Here is a 19343-nt window from a genome sequence, read left to right on the forward strand (position 1 = left end):
CTCTGAACAGCAACAGATGAGGTGGTCTTAGCCAGGGTTGCAACATTCCTGTAACCTTCCCAACATTCTTATTTTACAGAAATGCTGTTTAGAGTATTCTGAATTGCATGCTTAAATTATCCACCTGGGGTTTCTGGATTTTGCAACAGTAAGTGGACTACAAGTGGACTGCAGGGTAGCCTGGTGAATGACTCACTGGTAGATGGTGACCGTAGACAAAGATCTGGTTGCGTGCTATGTCCACTCTGTTCCAGGCCAGAGCTAGACTCAGCTGGTCCGGGGCAGAGGCATTGGTTCCTGTGAGTACACAACATAGACACTGTCATTGGTAGAGGCCTCGGTGCCTAGCAACTCACAGGACATCTGCTATACACTGAAGAACTGTGTGCCATGACTTCACAGGGCAGTTATGGAATTCTGTTTTAAAACAGAAAAGTAAGTAAGTACACAGAAAACATCTCCTTAGTGATGTTAACACCCACAGAGTTAAAAACAACATTTTCAAAGTGTACATCTGAAAAGTGTTAAATTACAAAAATATAGAAATCTAAAAGGATGATGTTCAGAAATAGATGGTTAAAGGGTAGCGGAAGGATAGGAGTAAAAACAAACAAAAGATAACTATTGTAAAAAAGATTGTGTCCATAAAATGCATATATTGTGTATAAGCTGAAAGTAGAAGCATACAGTGGCAAGAAAAAGCATGTGAACCCTAAAATTAGATCTGATCTTCATCTAAGTCACAACAACAGACAAACACAGTGTGCTTAAACTAATAACACAAAAATATAGATTTTTCTTGGCTATATCAAATACATCATTTAAACATTCAGTGTAGGTTGAAATAATTTTGTGAACCTCTAGGCAAATGACTTCTCCAAAAGCTAATTGGTAGTCAAGAGTCAGCTAACCTGGAGTACAATTATTGAAACAAGATTGGAGATGTTGGTTAGAGCTGCCCTGCCCTATAAAAAAACACTCACAAAATTTGAGTTTGCTATTCACAATATGCATTGACTGCTGTGAACCATGCCTCGCACAAAAAAATATCAGATGATAAGAATTGTTGATTTGCATAAAGGGTTACAAATGTATTTCTAAAAGCCTTGATGTTCATCAGCCCTCGGTAAGACAAAGTGTCTATAAATGGAGAAAGTTCAGCACTGTTGCTACTCTCCCTAGAAGTGTCTGTCCTGCAAAGATGACTGCAAGAGCACAGCGCAGAATGCTCAATGAGGTTGAGAAGAATCCTAGAGGGTCAGCTAAAGACTTACAGAAATCTCTGGAACATGCTAACATCTCTGTTGACGTGTCTACGATACGTAAAACACTAAACAAGAATGGTGTTCATGGGAGGAAACCACGGAAGAAGCCACTGCTGTCGAAAAAAACAGTCTAAAGTTCGCAAAAGAGCATCTGGATGTTCCACAGTGCTACTGACAAAATATTCTGTAGACAGATGAAACTAAAGTCGAGTTGTTTGGAAGGAACACGCAACAGTTTTTGTGGTAGAAAACAATGTATTGTGAACGGAGCAACATGGTTTGGAGCTGCTTTGCTCACAGAAGTAAATCACCAACAGAACGGCTTCAACAGAAGAAAATATGCCTTCTGGAGTGAACCAGTCAGAGTCCTGACCTCAACCTGATTGAGATGCTGTGGCATGACTTCAAGAGAGCGGTATACACCACACATCCTAAGAATATTGATCCGCAACTACAGAAAATGTTTGGTTGAGGTTATTGCTGCCAAAGGAGGGTCAACCAGTTATTAAATCCAAGGGTTCACATACTTTTCCCATCCTGCACTGTGAATGTTTATATGGTGTGTTCAGTAAAGACATGAAAATGTATAATTGTTTGTGTGTTATTAGCAGACTGTGTTTAAGCAGACTGTGTTTGTCTATTGTTGTGATTTAGATGATCAGATTCAATTTTATCACCAATTTATGCAGAAGTCCAGGTAATTCCAAAGGGTTAGCATACTTTTTCATGCCACTGTAAGTGTTATTGTCCATTAGTTTAATCCAATTAGGGGAGAGGTGGTAGGGTTAGGGGAAAATAATAAAGGAAAATATATTTTGAAAGATGTGTATCATTCAAGTGTTTTTCTTTATTTGTACTATTTTCTACATTGTATAATAATAGTGACGACATCAGAACTATAAAATATGGAATAATGTAGTAACCAAAAAGTGCTAAACAAATCAAAATACATGAAAGATTTTAGATTCTTCAAAGTAGCCTCCATTTGCCTTGATGACGGGGCGGCAGGGTAGCCTAGTGGTTAGTGTTGGACTAGTAACCGGAAGGTTGCAAGTTCAAACCCCTGAGCTGACAAGGTACAAATCTGTCGTTCTGCCCCTGAACAGGCAGTTAACCCACTAGGCAGTCATTGAAAATAAGAATTTGTTCTTAACTGACTTGCCTAGTTAAATGAAGGTAAATTTAAAAAATGACAGCTTTGCACACTCTGGGCATTCTCTCATCCAGCTTCACCTGGAATGCTTTTCCAACAGTCTTGATGGAGTTCCCGCATATGCTGAGCACTTGTTGCTGCTTTACCTTCACTCTGCGGTCAAAATCATCCCAAACCATCTCAATTGGGTTAAGGTCGGGTGATTGTGGAGGACGGGTCATCTGGTGCAGCACTCAACAGGGGTCAAATAATCCCTTACACAGCCAGGAGGTGTGTTTTGGGTCATTGTCCTGTTGAAAAACAAACGATAGTCCCACTAAGCGCAAACCAGATGGGATGGCGTATCGCTGCAGAATGCTGTGCTAGCCTTGCTGGTTAAGTGTGCCTTGAATTCTAAATAACAAACAGACCATGTCACCAGCAAAGCACCCCCACACCATCACACCTCCTCCTCCATGCTTCACGGTGGGAGCCACACATGCGGAGATCATCCGTTCACCTACTCTGCGTCTCACAAAGACACGGCGGTTGGAACCAAAAATCGCAAATTTGGACTCAACAGACAAAAGGACAAATTCCCACTGGTCTAATGTCCAATGCTCGGGTTTCTGGCCCAAGCAAGTCTCTTCTTATTATTGGTGTCCTTTAGTAGTGGTTTCTTTGCAGCAATTCAACCATGAAGGCCTGATTTATGCAGTCTCCTCTGAACAGTTGATGTTAAGATGTGTCTGTTACTTGACCTCTGTGGAGCATTTATTTGAGCAGTAATTTCTAAGGCTGGCAACTCTAATGAACTTATCCTCTGCAGCAGAGGTAACTCTGGGTCTTACGTTCCTGTGGCGGTCCTCATGAGAGCTAGTTTCATCATAGCGTTTGATGGTTTTTGTGACAGCACTTGAAATGTTTCGGATTGACTGAACTTGTCTTAAAGTACAAAATAGTACAAATAAAGAAAAACCATTGACTAAGTTGGTAAAGTACACACACACACACACACACACACACACACACACACACACACACACACACACACACACACACACACACACACACATACACACACACATACACACACACACACACACACACACACACACACACACACACACACACACACACACACACACACACATACACACATACACACATACACACATACACACATACACACACACACACACACACACACACACACACACACACACACACACACACACACACACACATACACACATACACACATACACACACACACACACACACACACACACACACATATAGTTTGGATACACGTACTCATTCCAGGGTTTTTCTTTATTTTTACTATTTTCCACATTGTAGAATAATAGTGAAGACACCCAAACTGCAAAAACCCTGGAATGAGTAGGTGTGTCCACACCTTTGACTGGTACTGTATATACAGTATATATATATATAATATATATATTTATATATATATATATTAACAAAAATGTGGAGGATTGGAAATGATGCAGAAAATTACATTAATGGAAACGACAATCTATCTGCAATATTACAGCTGATCTAACCCCTAAAAACAAAAAAAATCTAAGAATAATTAAAAGAGTTACCTTTTAATAAAGCAGTCAGAATGGCCATTTCAATATCTTGCTGTCCTTCAGAACCCATTCGAAACACTGTTATCTATGGAAGAGATGAGGAATAGAACAAACATTCACCACATTCTGTTATTGATATAGTTAAGAAAACATTTCAAATACAAATAACACAATAAAATAACTATAATGAGGTTATATACAGGGGGTACCGGTACCGAGTGAATGTGGAGGTTATATACAGGGGGTACCGGAACCGAGTGAATGTGGAGGTTATATACAGGGGGTACCGGTACCGAGTGAATGTGGAGGTTATATACAGGGGGTACCGGTACCGAGTGAATGTGGAGGTTATATACAGGGGGTACCGGTACCGAGTGAATGTGGAGGTTATATACAGGGGGTACCGGAACCGAGTGAATGTGGAGGTTATATACAGGGGGTACCGGTACCGAGTGAATGTGGAGGTTATATACAGGGGGTACCGGTACCGAGTGAATGTGCGGGGTCACAGGTTAATCGAGGTAATTTGTACATGGGGTAAAGTGGCTATGAATTGATAATAAACAGCGAGTAGCAGCAGTGTAAAAACAAAGGTGGGGGTGGCCATTTGATCAATTGTTCAGCAGTCTTGTGGCTCGGGGGTAGAAGCTGTTCAGGAGCCTTTTGGAACTAGATTTGGCGCTCCGGTACCGCTTGCCTTGCGGTAGCAGAGAGAAAAGTCTATGACTTGGGTGATGAGTTTTTAGGCACATTTTTGGGCCTTTCTCTGAGACCGCATATTAAATAGGTTCTGGATTGCAGGACGCTTGGCCCCAGTGATGTACTGGGCTGTACACACTACACTACCCGTAAAGCCTTACGTTTGGATGCCGAGTAGTTGCCATACCAGGCGCTGATTCAACCTGTCAGGATGTTCTCAATGGTGCAGCTCTAGAACCTTTTGAGGATCTGGGGACACTTGGCAAATCTTTTCAGTCTCCTGAGGGGGAAAAGGCATTGTAGTGCCCTCTTCATTACTTTCTTGGTGTGTTTGGACCATGTTAGTTTGTTGGTGATGTGGACACCAAGGAACTTGAAACTGTCAACCAGCTTCACTACATCCCCGTCAATGAGACTGACCTGATTACAGCTAGCTTGTCTCTCTGCACTGACCTGATAGCAGCTAGCTTGTCTCTCTGCACAGACCTGATTACAGCTAGCTTGTCTCTCTGCACTGACCTGATTGCAGCTAGCCTGTCTCTCTGCACTGACCTGATTGCAGCTAGCTTGTCTCTCTGCACTGACCTGATTGCAGCTAGTTTGTCTCTCTGCACTGACCTGATTACAGCTAGCTTGTCTTTCTGCACTGATCTGATTACAGCTAGCTAGTCTCTCTGCACTGACCTGATGGCAGCTAGCTTGTCTCTCTGCACTGACCTGATTACAGCTAGCTTGTCTCTCTGCACTGACCTGATTGCAGCTAGCTTGTCTCTCTGCACTGACCTGATTGTAGCTAGCTTGCCTCTCTCCACTGACCTGATTAACAGCTAGCTTGTCTCTCTGCACTGACCTGATTGCAGCTAGCTTGTCTCTCTGCACTGACCTGATTACAGCTAGCTTGTCTCTCTGCACTGACCTGATTGCAGCTAGCTTGTCTCTCTGCACTGACCTGATTACAGCTAGCTTGTCTCTCTGCACTGACCTGATTGCAGCTAGCTTGTCTCTCTGCCGCCAAGCTGGTCTGGTGTCTCGATTATCGAAGCGGATAATCCTGGAAATAATGTGGATGTTTTCCAAAGACATTGTTACACAGACAGGTTCTTTGCCAGTTTCTGCATTCCACAAGGATTATGTGGATTCCCCATTGGACCTGAAACACCAGCAATGATAAGAACCCAGAAGTTTGCATGCAAATGAGTTTGGTCCATCTCTCTCCATAAACACGCCTTCCCTCCAAATGAGTCCAGTCCAGAATGATTTTCTGGATGGTGTCTGGGATGAACAGTTCAAAAGAAGACTATGTTCTGCACACGAGCAACCGCCATCTGTGTCAGCCCTGGTTGCATTCTTTTCAAATTGGTAGCCTTTCGGTGTGGTTCATTCCTTGGGAAAGAAGACCATTCAATTTCAAAATATTTTGACATACATATTTCTCCTCCTGCAGGCTGCTGATGAGTTATTATTATTTCTAAGTGCTCTGAGCAGAGATTATTTTTGCCTTACTGATTGATTGTTGTACGGAGCCACACACGCAAAGCTATTCATTTGTTTTGTCCCTCCCCCAATTTGCATCTGGCTGGTGTAGTGTGTGTAGAACATACCTTTTTACATTGTATTGAAATAATGTAATGTAATAACATTGTGCAGGTTCCTCAGGGCATTGTGTAGTTTCACACAATACAAAGGGTAAAGAGTGCAAGAAAAGCGGGAGACAGGCATGTTCTTGGTGCTGTGTTGAAACAGCAGGCCCAGGAAGGAGAGGGAGACAGAGTGAGGGCACACATTAAACCTTTTTGTTTCATTTTTACTTGTTTTCACCTAATCACTCAATTTCCACACTTGTATTACCCCGGTCACCACATATGTAATATAAATGTGTAGGGGGGTGCACAGTGTTGTTTGACAGGTTCTTCACAGAAAATGAGCCAATGCCAATAAATTATTCATTGTATCATTTTTATTTTTGTAAACTTTTAAAATGGATCCCACAGACCCGAACTCCACACAAGGGTTAAAGTTCTTGCTCACATCGGCTACGGAGAGTGTGATCACACAGTCATCCAGAACAGCTGGTGCTCTCATGCATGGTTCAGTGATGCTTACTTTGAAGCAATCATAAAAGGCATTTAGCCCATCTGGTAGGCTCGCGTCACTGTGCAGCTCGGAGTTGGTTTCCCTTGCAAGTCCGTAATAGTTTGCCACATCCTGCGAGTGCCAGAGCTGGTGTTGTAGGATTCAATCTTAGTCCTGTATTGATGCTTTGCCTGTTTGATGGTTCGTCTGAGGGCATAGCGGGATTTCTTAGAAGCGTCCGGATTAGTGTCCTGCTCCTTGAAAGAGGCAGCTCTAGTCTTTAACTTGGTGCGGACGTTGCCTGTAATGCATGGCTTCTGGTTGGGATATGTACGAGCGGTCACTGTGGGTATGTCGTCGCTGTACTCATTGATGAAGCCGGTGACTGAGGTGGTGTACTCCTCAATGCCATTAGATGAATACCGGAACATATTCCAGTCTGTGCTAGCAAGACAGTCCTATAGCGTAGCATACGTGTTATCTGACCACTTCCATATTGAGCAAGTCACTGGTACTTCCTGCTTTTTGCTTGTAAGCAGGAATCAGGAGGATATAAGTATGGTCAGATGTGCCATATGGAGGGCGGGGGAGAGATTTGTATGCGTCTGTTTGTGGAATAAACGTGGTCCTCAGTTTGCACATGTGCCATGCTGGTAGAAATGAGGTAAAACGTATTTAAGTTTGCTTGCATTAAAGTTCCTGGCCACTAGGAGCGCCGCTTCTGGATGAGCATTTTTGTGTTTGCTAATGGCCTTATACAGCTCGTTGACTGCGGTCTTAGTGCCAGCGTCGGTAAGTGGTGGAAGATAGACTGGTACAAAAAATATTGATGTAAACTCTCTTGATAGATGGTGTGGTCTACATCTTGTCATGAAGTACTCTATCTCAGGTTGGCAATACCTCAAGTGCTCAGGCTCTCAGTTTAAGGTTCAGGTCAAAAAACAACATCCAGGTCAGATACTTTATGTGAAAGTCTGATCATGTGAGTGATTAAATAAATGAGTGAATATTATATACGTTTTTCTTCATGATATTTGCTTATATGGAAACTAAGGGCTCTATTAATTTTGTTTCCCTGAAGTGTTAGACTTCACAATTTAAATGTAAAGATCATTTAAGATTAAGCCGACATATGCGAAGTTTACTGTGAATGCAGTCTCTGCTAATGTGGTATAATTGCCTTTAAATGTCAGTTTTAAAAAATCATAGCAGGGACTGTTCGTCTTAACATGGTCAGCTTAAATAAGTCTGATATGAGAGGGCTGGAAAGTCTGCTGTGTTGGTCAAGGGAATTAAGGTATATTACTCCAAGGATACAGACATTGGTGATAGTGATATCACATCACTGTCTTTGTGAGACAGCTCTGCACTCTGGGGATGGACCGGGATAGGCTTGGGTATATTAGCATGAGCTGAGGAACCTCTGGGTGGATTAGGGAGATGGATCCTCTTTTCTATCTGTCTGGCTCAGTATGTAATATACTGTAGGTCAGGACTGCTCAGAGCAGGGCTGTCCAGGTTATTGCTAGTGTGGATGGATGGGCTGAGGCCTGGCTGTTGGCAGACCAGGTGGTCCTGTGCTCTGATCTGTCCAGTCCACATGTATGAAGGGAGGAGTGAGTCTCAGATGGATTATCTTCCCTGAGTTTTAAACCACTAATCACATCACTTAGTACCACTAAGGATCTGCTGCAGGTGCATAAATGGTGCCGCTGCACTGCCCTATCAGGCTGTCCATTGCTGACTTATCAACCTTACAGGCTGCTTGCAGTTGACCTATCAGCCTATCAGACTGCTCCATACTGATCGATCAGTACTCTGCTGACTGTGAAGACACTTAGGCTGATGGATTGTCAGTACTTTATACTGATTACATCAAGAATTCCCCAGGGCAGCTGTCTAGGCCCTTTCCTTTTTTCAATCTTTACTAATGGTATGCAGATGACTCAACACTATACACATCAGCCACTACAGTGAGTGAAATTACTGCAACACTTAACAGCTGCAGTTAGTTTCAGAGTGGTTGGCAAGGAATAGGGGCGGCAGGTAGCCTAGTGGTTAGAGCGTTGGACTATTTAAAAAAAAAATTGTATTTATCCGTTATTTTACCAGGTAAGTTGACTGAGAACACGTTCTCATTTACATATGATAGTGATAGTAACTGAAAGGTTGCTAGATCGAACCCTCAAGCTGACAAGATAAAAATATGTCGTTCTGCCCCTGAACAAGGCAGTTAACACACTGTTCCTAGGCTGTCATTGTTTTTTTCTTAAGACTTGTCTAGTTAAATAAAGGTTAAATAAAAAGTTTGTCCTAAATATTTCTACAACTAAAAGCATTGTATTTGGGACAAATCATTCACTAAACCCTAAACCTCAACTAAACATTGTATTGAATAATGTGGAAATGGAGCAAGCGGAGGTGACTAAATTGCTTGGAGTAACTCTGGATTGTCAAAACATATTGATACAACAGTAGGTAAGATGGGGAGAAGTCTGTCCATAATAAAGCACTACTCTCTCTTCTTAACAGCACTATTAACAAGGCAGGTCATACAGACCCTAGTTTTGTTGCACCTGGACTAATGTTCAGTGGTGTGGTCAGGTGCCACAAAAAGGGCCTTAGGAAAATTGTAGTTGGCTCATAACAGGGCAGCAAGGCTGGCCCTTGGATGTACACAGAGTGCTAAAATTAATAATATGCATTTAATCTATCACGTCTCAAAGTGGAGGAGAGACTGACTTCATCACTACTTGTTTTTGTAAGAAGTGTTGACATGCTGAATGCAGCGAGGTGTCTGTTTGAACTACTAGCACACAGCTCAGGCACCCATGCATACCCCACAAGGCATGCTACCAGAGGTCTGTTTGAACTACTAGCACACAGCTCAGACACCCATGCATACCCCACAAGGCATGCTACCAGAGGTCTGTTTGAACTACTAGCACACAGCTCAGACACCCATGCATACCCCACAAGACATGCTACCAGAGGTCTGTTCACAATCACCTGAACAGACTATGGGAGGCGCACACTACTACATAGAGCCATGACTACATGGAACTCTATTCCAGGTAACTGATGCAAGCAGTAGAATCAGATTTTTAAAAATACCTTATTTTATTTATTTTAACTAGGCAAGTCAGTTAATTGTTAAGGATAGGGGGCAGTATTTCCCCTTTGGATGAATTGCGTGCCCATAGTGAACTGCATCAAAATCTCTCCTAAATTGCTAATATATGCATATTATTATTATGATTGGATAGAAAACACGCTGAAGCTTCTAAAACCGTTTGAATTATGTCTGTGAGTATAACAGAACTCACAGGGCAGGCAATCTTCCAAACTAGTTTTGGAATCCTGAAAGTCATCGCCCCCTCCCTTCCCAACAAGTTATGGATCTGGAAACACTTCCTATGTCTTCCACTAGATGTCCCCATTCAGTAGAAAGTGTAATGGAGCATTTGCTGTGAACTTTGACCTAATGGGAAGGAAATTGCCACAGTGTCGCAAAAGATTCATGTGCTTGAAAGCACGTATGCATTTGGAGTGCTTCGTCTGTTCCAATCAGCCCGAGATGAACTAGGATTGCCCGGTTGGAATGCCATTCGTTTTGTACGTTTATAACATCCTGAAGATTGATTCTGCACTTAGTTTGACCAGTTTCGTCGACCTGTAATATGTAATTTGGAAGTTTTGATGCAAAATTATCCTGGACCAGAAGTCATTTTTTGGGCATTTGAGCTGAAAGTGGTAGCAGATGCTGCTACATGGACACTAGAATTGAACATTATGAAACAAAACGATTTATTGTTGAAGTAGGACTCCTTGCACTACATTCTGATCGAAGACCATCAAAGGTAAGGGAATATTTATGTTGTAATTTTGTATTTCTGTTGACTCCAACAGGAGAAATATTGTTACGTCTGAGCGCCGTCTCAGATTATTGCATGGTCGGCTTTTTCCGTAACGTAAAAAAAAAATGTGACACAGCGGTTGCATTAAGAACCAGTGTATCTTTTTAATTATATGTAGAACATGTATCTTTAGTCAAAGTTTATGATGAGTATTTCTGTTATCTGGCGTAGCTTTCTATAATTCCTCCGGACATTTTGGAGAATTTTCTGAACATGGCGTCAATGTAAACCGAGATTTATGGATATAAAATGCATATTATCGAACAAAACATAAATGTACTGTGTAACATGTCATTTGACTGTCATCTGATGAAGATTTTCAAGAGGTTAGTGAATGATTTTTTTTAAAATCGTGCTTTTGTCATTTTATCTTTTGTGGTACAAAATGGCTACGTATTCTCTTTGTTTTGGTGGTGGTCTAACATCAATATATGCTGTGTTTTCGCCGTAAAACATTTATGTATGTCTTCACTATTATTTTACAATGTAGAAAATAGTAAAAATAAGAAAAAGCCTTGAATGAGTAGGTGTGTCCAAACATTTGACTGGTACTGCATATTGCGGGGTGGCAGGGTAGCCTAGTGCTAAGAGTGTTGAACTGGTAACCGAAAGGTTGCAAGTTCAAATCCCTGAGCTGACAAGGTATAAATCTGTCGTTCTGCCCCTGATCAGTGTTAGGCCGTCATTGAAATTAAACATTTGTTCTTAACTGACTTGCCTAGTAAAATAATTGTTGTATGGTGGTATTATACATGTTATATTGTAGTGGTGTAATGATGTTTTCTCTTGTTTTATATGTAATGTAAGTGCCTTAATGTGTTTGAACCCTAGGAAGAGTAGATTCTGCCTTGGCATTGACTAATGGTGATCCCTAATAAATACAAATATAAAATACATGGAATTAAAAAGATCTACAGTGTAGATTAGAACCTTTCCACTCTAGTCGCGGGTTGTAAGCTCTACATTACTGGTGGTGATGAGATATGATTCACTCAGGGCTGGGAGATAAATCCTTACATTACTGGTGGTGATGAGATATGAATCACTCAGGGCTGGGAGGTAGAGCTGTATGAGTGATACACACAGGCCTGATTACATGATGAAAAACACGTGACATAATGACCAACCTGTTACTGCAACAGACAGATATGGGAGAGTTGTAGGGAACATGTTTATTCATAATACCAATGGAGGAAGTCCACAGATGAGGGAATGAATGGATGAACACATTTTTCAACAGTACAATAGGTCCAACGCACCCATTTTATCTCAATTTCAAATAATTTCTTGGTAGCAATTAAGAACCTTTCTGTAATTGTTATCAATTAAAATGGTCAAAAATAAACAAAAATATCTTCTTAGCAAAGAGCAATTTCTCAAGCATGAATTTGGCTAGGACTGTCTGCAAGTGGTCTGAGTGAGGATGGGGTAATCTGAAAACTACATAGAGAGATTTGGAACTTTCTTTTTCATTTGTCTATTAACTCATTTACCACCTGGTGATGTCACCAGTTATGCCAAAGCCACATCCCACCAAAACATGCAGACATTTCTTTATCATAATATTCACAATTTCACAGTATTATTCCAACCTTATAGTGTGGAAATATATATATATATCAAACAAAGGTACCATAGCAGCACCCACTCGTAGCACGCACTCCAGCAGGTATATCTCACCGGTCACCCCCAAAGCCGCTTCTCCTTCCAGTTCTCTGCTGCCAATGACTGGAACGATCTACAAAAATCTCTGAAGCTGGAGACTCCCATCTCCCTCACTAGCTTTAAGCACCAGCTGTCAGAGCAGCTCACAGATCACTGGAAATGTATATATCTCATCTGTAAATAGCCCATCCAATCTACCTCATCCCCATACTGTATTTATTTATCTTGCTCCTTTGCACCCCAGTATCTCTACTTGCACATTCATCTTCTGCACACGCTACCATTCCAGTGTTTAATTGCTAGATTGTAATTACTTCGCCACCAAGGCCTATTTATTGCCTTACCTCTCTTAACCTACCTCCTTTGAACATGCTGTTTAAAGATTTTCTTCTGTATAATTGACTGTATGTTTGTTTTACTCCATGTGTAACTCTGTGTTGCTATATGTGTCGAACTGCTTTGCTTTATCTTGGCCAGGTCGCAGTTGTAAATGAGAACTTGTTCTCAACTAGCCTACCTGGTTAAATAAAGGTGAAATAAAAAAGATAAACCACATTTTTGACAGCAACTGGGCCTTTAAAGTAAATATTTTAAGTACATTGAGTTCAATGATGTATAGTTTTTATGTAATCCAATGTAATTAGTTATATACATGTATTTTATGTCATTGAATTTAATATGCAAAAATGTAGATCCTATTTGAGTTACTCCTCTACTCACCAGCTCCTTCTTCTTCATGCACTCCATGACCATGAGCAGGATCTGCTGTGATTGGCTCTTACTATAGTTGAAGGTCTTCTGTATGGTCACCAGCAGCTGGTCCCTCACGTCGTCAGTTATCAGACTTTAGAAGGAGGGAGTGATTTAGTAGTAGTACAGGACGAAGAAGAATGAGAACAAGAAGAAGAAATGAAGAATTGATTGAAGAAGAAAGACTAGAAGCAGTAGATAGACAGGTATATCCTCACCCTCCCTCCTCGCAGTATTTGTGAGCGAAGGACATGATGTCCGATGCCCTCCCGCTGCCATCACAGACCACCACGGGGACGGGAGGTTCCTCCTTCAGACTCTCCAGGGTGATGGAGATGACATTAGGACCTCCCTCTACTATCAGACACACCAACGGGACCCCCTGGCCCAGGCCTGCAACACACAGTAACACACACAAAATGAAATACAATAGAATTATCACAGTGAAATATTATGTTTGTTAATGTGCCAATTATTCGCATAGGGGATGGTTTACCAACTGGCGATTTCATACAAAAATAAAATATCATTCAAAAATGTAATTCATACAACACAAGAATGGATATTGGCATCCCGGCAACATAACTACAGGATGGCCATCTTGGTCAGAGAATGGTTCATTGATCATCTCTTTGCGGTTTGGCCAGACCATCAGTGTTGGGGGGGTTGAAGTCAGAGGTGAAAGCTGAGCATCCCTTTGCTGTCCCTGCCTTATCACAATCTCCAGGCATAGGATGACAAAGGGAAACCCACAGGTCACAGAGAATAACACGCTCCAGGACTCCACATTGGGGAAGAATGGCGGCGGAGGGGAGGGCTGCCGTTCTACGGGCTCCTAACCTACTGTACTATTTTGTGTATTTGTTCACATTGTTTGTAACTTATTTTGTACATAATGTTGCAGCAATCGTTTCTTATGACCGAAAAGAGCTTCTGGATATCACAACAGTGATTACTCACCTCGAACTGGACGAAGATTTTTTCTTGGCTGAATGACGAAACAGGACAGAACAGTTACGCCTGGTAGACAAGGGGTGGGGGTGTGTGTCTATTTGTCAGTAATAGCTGGTGCGTGATGTCTAATACTAAAGAGATCTCCAGGTATTAATCACCTGAGGTAGAGTACCTCATGAGTAACTGTAGACCACACTATCTACCAAGAGAGTTTTCATGTATATATTTCATAAACCGTTTATTTTACACCACAAACCGATGCAGACATTAAGACTCAACAAGCTGTAAACAAACAAGACAATGCTCATCCTACATGTTACTACAAATTACCTTGACTAAGCTGTACCCCAGCACATTGACTCAGAACCAGTACCCCTTGTACATAGCCTCAGTATTATTATTTTATTGTGTTACTTTTATTTAATGTTTTACTTTAGTTTATTTAGTTTTTTACTTTAGTTTATTTCATTTTTGCGTAACTTTTATTTAATGTTTTACTTTAGTTTATTTAGTAAATAATTGTCTTATCTCTAGTTCTTGAACTGCATTGTTGGTTAAGGGCTTGTAAGTAAGCATTTCATGGTAAGGTCTACAAATGTTGTATTTCATGTTGTATTTGGTGCATGTGACAAATAACATTTGATTTTATCATTAGTGGACTCAATCAATCTAATTTGATTCGTAGGCTGAGTTCTGTATGGTTGACTTACGTGTGTTGATCTTCTGCAGTGAGATGTGTTTTTCCAGCTGGCGGCGTAGCTTCACCTCCGCTCCGTACTTCCCTGTAGTGCCGTTGTCGGCCAGGATGAAGTGGGAGTGGCTGTTGTTCAGGACAGACAGCTTGGACAGCGGGTTGGACATGGTCTGGTACGGCCGTGTTACCTGGTGAGAAGGAAAAAGAAATACAATATCACTGACTGAGGAACACATACCAAAAAACAGCACACTGGAAAACACTTTCTCTCGTGATACAGGCCTGGGTATGCTTTACAACAGATAACTGGTGCTTGGAGTAATGGAGTGAATGGTCACAGGTGTGAATGATTCATGGCTGATTGTGGTGGTAAGAGGGGGACTGAGCAACTGGCTTGTAACACTTACATCTCTACCGATGAGGTCCTCCTTGTTCTCTATGATGCCCCAGGGAGCGATGCCGATGGCACATACCTTCCCTCTGGACTTAGAGGAGTGGTCCTTCAGGGCATCCCCCACGTGACGAATCACACCTATAGGACAGAAGAAGAAGAACAATTAAGAACCAGGGGACATAACCAGAAAGATGAACCAGAATGAGGAAGCAGAATGATGAACCCAAATGAAGAAGCAGAATGAACCTGAATGAGGAAGCAGAATGAACCTGAATGAGGAAGCAGAATGATGAACCCGAATGAGGAAGCAGAATGATGAACCCAAATGAGGAAGCAGATTGATGAACCTGAATGAGGAAGCAGAATGATGAACCCAAATGAGGAAGCAGAATGATGAACCTGAATGAGGAAGCAGAATGATGAACCCAAATGAGGAAGCAGAATGATGAACCTGAATGAAGAAGCAGAAGAATGAACCCAAATGAGGAAGCAGAAGCATGAACCAAAAGGAGGAACCAGGAGGATGCACCAGGGTATGGAACCAGAATGAGGAACCAGAATGAGGAACCAGAAGGATGAACCAGAAGGATGAACCAGAATGTTGAAACCTGGGATGGAACCAGGATGAGGAACCAGAAGGATGAACCAGAATGTTGAAACCTGGGATGGAACCAGAATGAGGAACCAGAAGGATGAACCAGAAGGATGAACCATAATTAGGAACTAGATGGATGAACCAGAAAGACAAACCAGGGGACGGAGCAAGGTGGATGAACCAGAAGGAAGCTAGGTAACTTATATGAGACAATGGACTTAGAGGAATGGTCCTTCAGGGCATCCCTCATCTGACGGATCACACCTATAGGCCATAAGAAGAAGAATGAAGAACCAGGGGATATAACCAGAATGAGGAACCAGAAGAATGAAACAGAAGGATGAACAAGGATGAACCAAAACTGAGAAATCGGTGGAAAAAGGCCTTGGTGAGGGAGGTGACCAACAACCTGATGGTCACTCTGACAGAGCTCTACAGTTCCTCTCTGGAGATGGGAGAACGTTCCAGAAGGACAACCATCTCTGCAGCACTCCACCAATCAGGCCTTTATGTTAGAGTGGCCAGACGGAAGCCACTGCTCAGTAAAAGGCACATGACAGCCTGCTTGGAGTTTGCCAAAAGGCACCTAAAGACTAAGGCCATGAGAAACAAGATTGTCTGGCCTGATGAAACCACGATTGAACTCTTTGTCCTGAATGCCAAACGTCATGTCTGGAGTAAACCTGACACCATCCCTACGGTGAAGCATGGTGGTGGCAGCATCATGCTGTGGGGATGTTTTCAGGGGCAGGGACTGGGAGACTAGTCAGGATCAAGCAAATATGAATGAAGCAAAGTTCAGAGAGATCCTTGATGAAAACCTGCTCCAGAGCGCTCAGGACCTCAGACTGGGTCGAAGGTTCACTTTACAACAGGACAACAACCCTAAGCACACAGCCAATACAACGGAGGAATCACTTCAGGATAAGTCGCTCTATGTCCTTGAGTGGCCCAGTCAGAGCCCGGACTTGAACCTGGTCAACATCTCTGGAGAGACCTGAAAAAGGCTGTGCAGCAAGGCTCCCCATCCAACCTGACAGAGCTTGAGAAGATCCTCAGAGGAGAATGGGAGAAACTCCACAAATACAGGTGTGCCAAACTTGTAGTGTCGTACCCAAGAAGACACGAGGCTGTAATCACTGACAAAGGTGCTTCAACAAAGTACTGAGTAAAGGGTCTGAATACTTATGTAAATGTGATATTTCAGATTTTGTATTTTTTATAAATTGGCAAACATTTCTAAAAACCGGTTTTTGCTTTGTCATTATTGGGTGTTATGTTGATTGTTGAGGGATAAAAAATATTTAATCAATTTTAGGCTGTAACCTAACAAAATCTGTAAAAAGTCAAGGGGTCTGAATACTTTCTGAATGCACTGTATGTGGTGCCAAACTGGATCAGAACATCTATTGCTTTCTCAGCCAGGCATTGATCGTGGAGGGATCTGCTGTTAAACAGCAGCCCTGCAGAGTGTTGGTCGTGGAGTGATCTGCTGCTAAACAGCAGCCCTGCAGAGTTTGGGTCGTGGAGTGATCTGCTGCTAAACAGCAGCCCTGCAGAGTGTGGGTCGTGGAGTGATCTGCTGCTAAACAGCAGCCCTGCAGAGTGTTGGTCGTGGAGTGATCTGCTGCTGAACAGCAGCCCTGCAGAGTTTGGATCGTGGAGTGATCTGCTGCTAAGCAGCAGCCCTGCAGAGTGTGGGTCGTGGAGTGATCTGCTGCTGAAAAACAGCCCTGCAGAGTGTGGGTCGTGGGGTGATCTTCAAGAAAACTGCATAAAAAAATATCCTGCAAAACGTGAAGTACATTTGCATCTTCCACCCAATAGCGCAGCTGAACAGAGATCACTGAACACAGAGAGCACTGAACAGAGAGCGCAGTTGCACTAGGCCAAAATCAATTCCAGCAATTAATAAATTATTATAAATGTAATCTGACTCGTCGTGGCCCAGAAAGGCTGCTTTAGAGAGATCATCAGAAACCTCAACCTCAACTTGGACACTGTGTTAAATGGCTGCAGGGGCACTGTTGAGTAGCTTGGATGAAAGGTGCCCAGAGGTGCCCAGAGTAAACGGCCTGCTCCTCAGTCTCAGTTGCTAATATATGCATATTATTATTAGTATTGGAAAGAACACACTGCCATTTCTGAAACTGCTTGAATGATGTCTGTGAGTATAACAGAACTCATATGGCAGACAAAAACCTGAGAAGAAATCCAAACAGGAAGTGAGAAATCTGAGGTTGATATATTTTCAAACCATTCCAAATTGAAATCCCATTGCGATATGAATGAAGATTCACTTCCTAGGGCTTCCACTAGATGTCAACCGTCTATACAACCGTCTATTTGAATGAGGCTTCTAATCTGTTGTGGGACTGAATAAGCGCAGAATGAGCCATGTGTCTGGCAGTCAGCCATTTCCTGGTCACGCGCATTCCACATGATATCCACTTGCGTTTCGTTCCTCCTCAAGACACAAAGGAATTCTCTGGCTAGAACATTATTGAAGATTTATGATAAAAACATCCTAAAGATTGATTCTGTACTTCGTTTGAAATGTTTCTTCGAACTGTAATATAACTTTTAGAAGATTTTGTCCGAAAAAATGGTCGACCAGCACCAGCGTTTGGATAGATGTACCAAACGCGCTAACAAAAGTAGCTAATTGGACACAAATAACGGACATTATCAAATCATTTATTGCGGACCTGGGATTTCTGGGAGTGCATTCTGATGAAGATCAAAGGTAAGGGAATATTTAGCATGTAATTTATGGTTTATGTTGACTACAACATCGTGGCTAATTTGACTTGATTGTTCAGATTTTAGAATGTTTAGCTTTTTCCGTACATTTTTTTTTTTTATCTGACACAGCGGATGCATTAAGGACAGGTACACTACCCACCATTGCGACCTGTACGCTCTCGTTGGTTGGCCCTCGCTTCATATTATTCGCCAAACCCACTGGCTCCAGGTCATCTACAAGTCTCTTCTAGGTAAAGCCCCGCCTTATCTCAGCACACTGGTCACCATAGCAGCTCCCACTCGTAGCACACGCTCCAGCAGGTATGTCTCACTGATGTACCCCCAAAGCCAACTCCTCCTTTGGTCGTCTTCCCTTCCAGTTCTCTGCTGCCAATGACTGGAACGAACTGTAAAAATCACTGAAGCTGGAGACTCATATCTCCCTCACTAGCTTTAAGCACTTACAGATCACTGCTCCTGTACATAGCCCATCTGTAAACAGCCCATCTATCTACATACCTCATCCCCATACTGTATTTATTTATTTATCTTGCTCCTTTGCACCGCAGTATCTCTACTTGCACATTCATTTTCTGCACATCTACCATTCCAGTGTTTAATTGCTATATTGTAATTACTTCGCCACGATGGCCTATTTATTGCCTTAACAACTCCCTTATCTTACCCCATTTGCACTAACTGTATATAGACTTTGTTTTCTTTTGTTCTACTGTATTATTGACTATGTTTTGTTTATTCCATGTGTAACTCTGTGTTGTATGTGTCGAATTGCTATGCTTTATCTTGGCCAGGTCGCAGTTGCAAATGAGAACTTGTTCTCAACTAGCCTACCTGGTTA

The 19343-nt window shown here is 42.1% G+C and overlaps 1 protein-coding gene across 1 annotated transcript in view; it reads right to left on the minus strand.

The window, feature by feature from the left end:
- Window positions 1-19343, minus strand: part of LOC109867068 (transient receptor potential cation channel subfamily M member 1-like) — a 111394-nt gene that overhangs the window by 60908 nt on the left and 31143 nt on the right. The window contains exons 5-10 of the mRNA XM_031801479.1: window positions 15158-15282; window positions 14767-14938; window positions 13321-13495; window positions 13073-13196; window positions 4011-4083; window positions 197-297 (exon numbers count right to left, since the gene is read on the minus strand). Of these exons, the coding sequence (XP_031657339.1) occupies window positions 197-297; window positions 4011-4083; window positions 13073-13196; window positions 13321-13495; window positions 14767-14938; window positions 15158-15282 (770 nt within the window). The remainder of the gene's footprint in view (window positions 1-196; window positions 298-4010; window positions 4084-13072; window positions 13197-13320; window positions 13496-14766; window positions 14939-15157; window positions 15283-19343) is intronic.

Source organism: Oncorhynchus kisutch, linkage group LG22, assembly GCF_002021735.2.
Source record: "Oncorhynchus kisutch isolate 150728-3 linkage group LG22, Okis_V2, whole genome shotgun sequence".
NCBI lineage: Eukaryota > Metazoa > Chordata > Actinopteri > Salmoniformes > Salmonidae > Oncorhynchus > Oncorhynchus kisutch.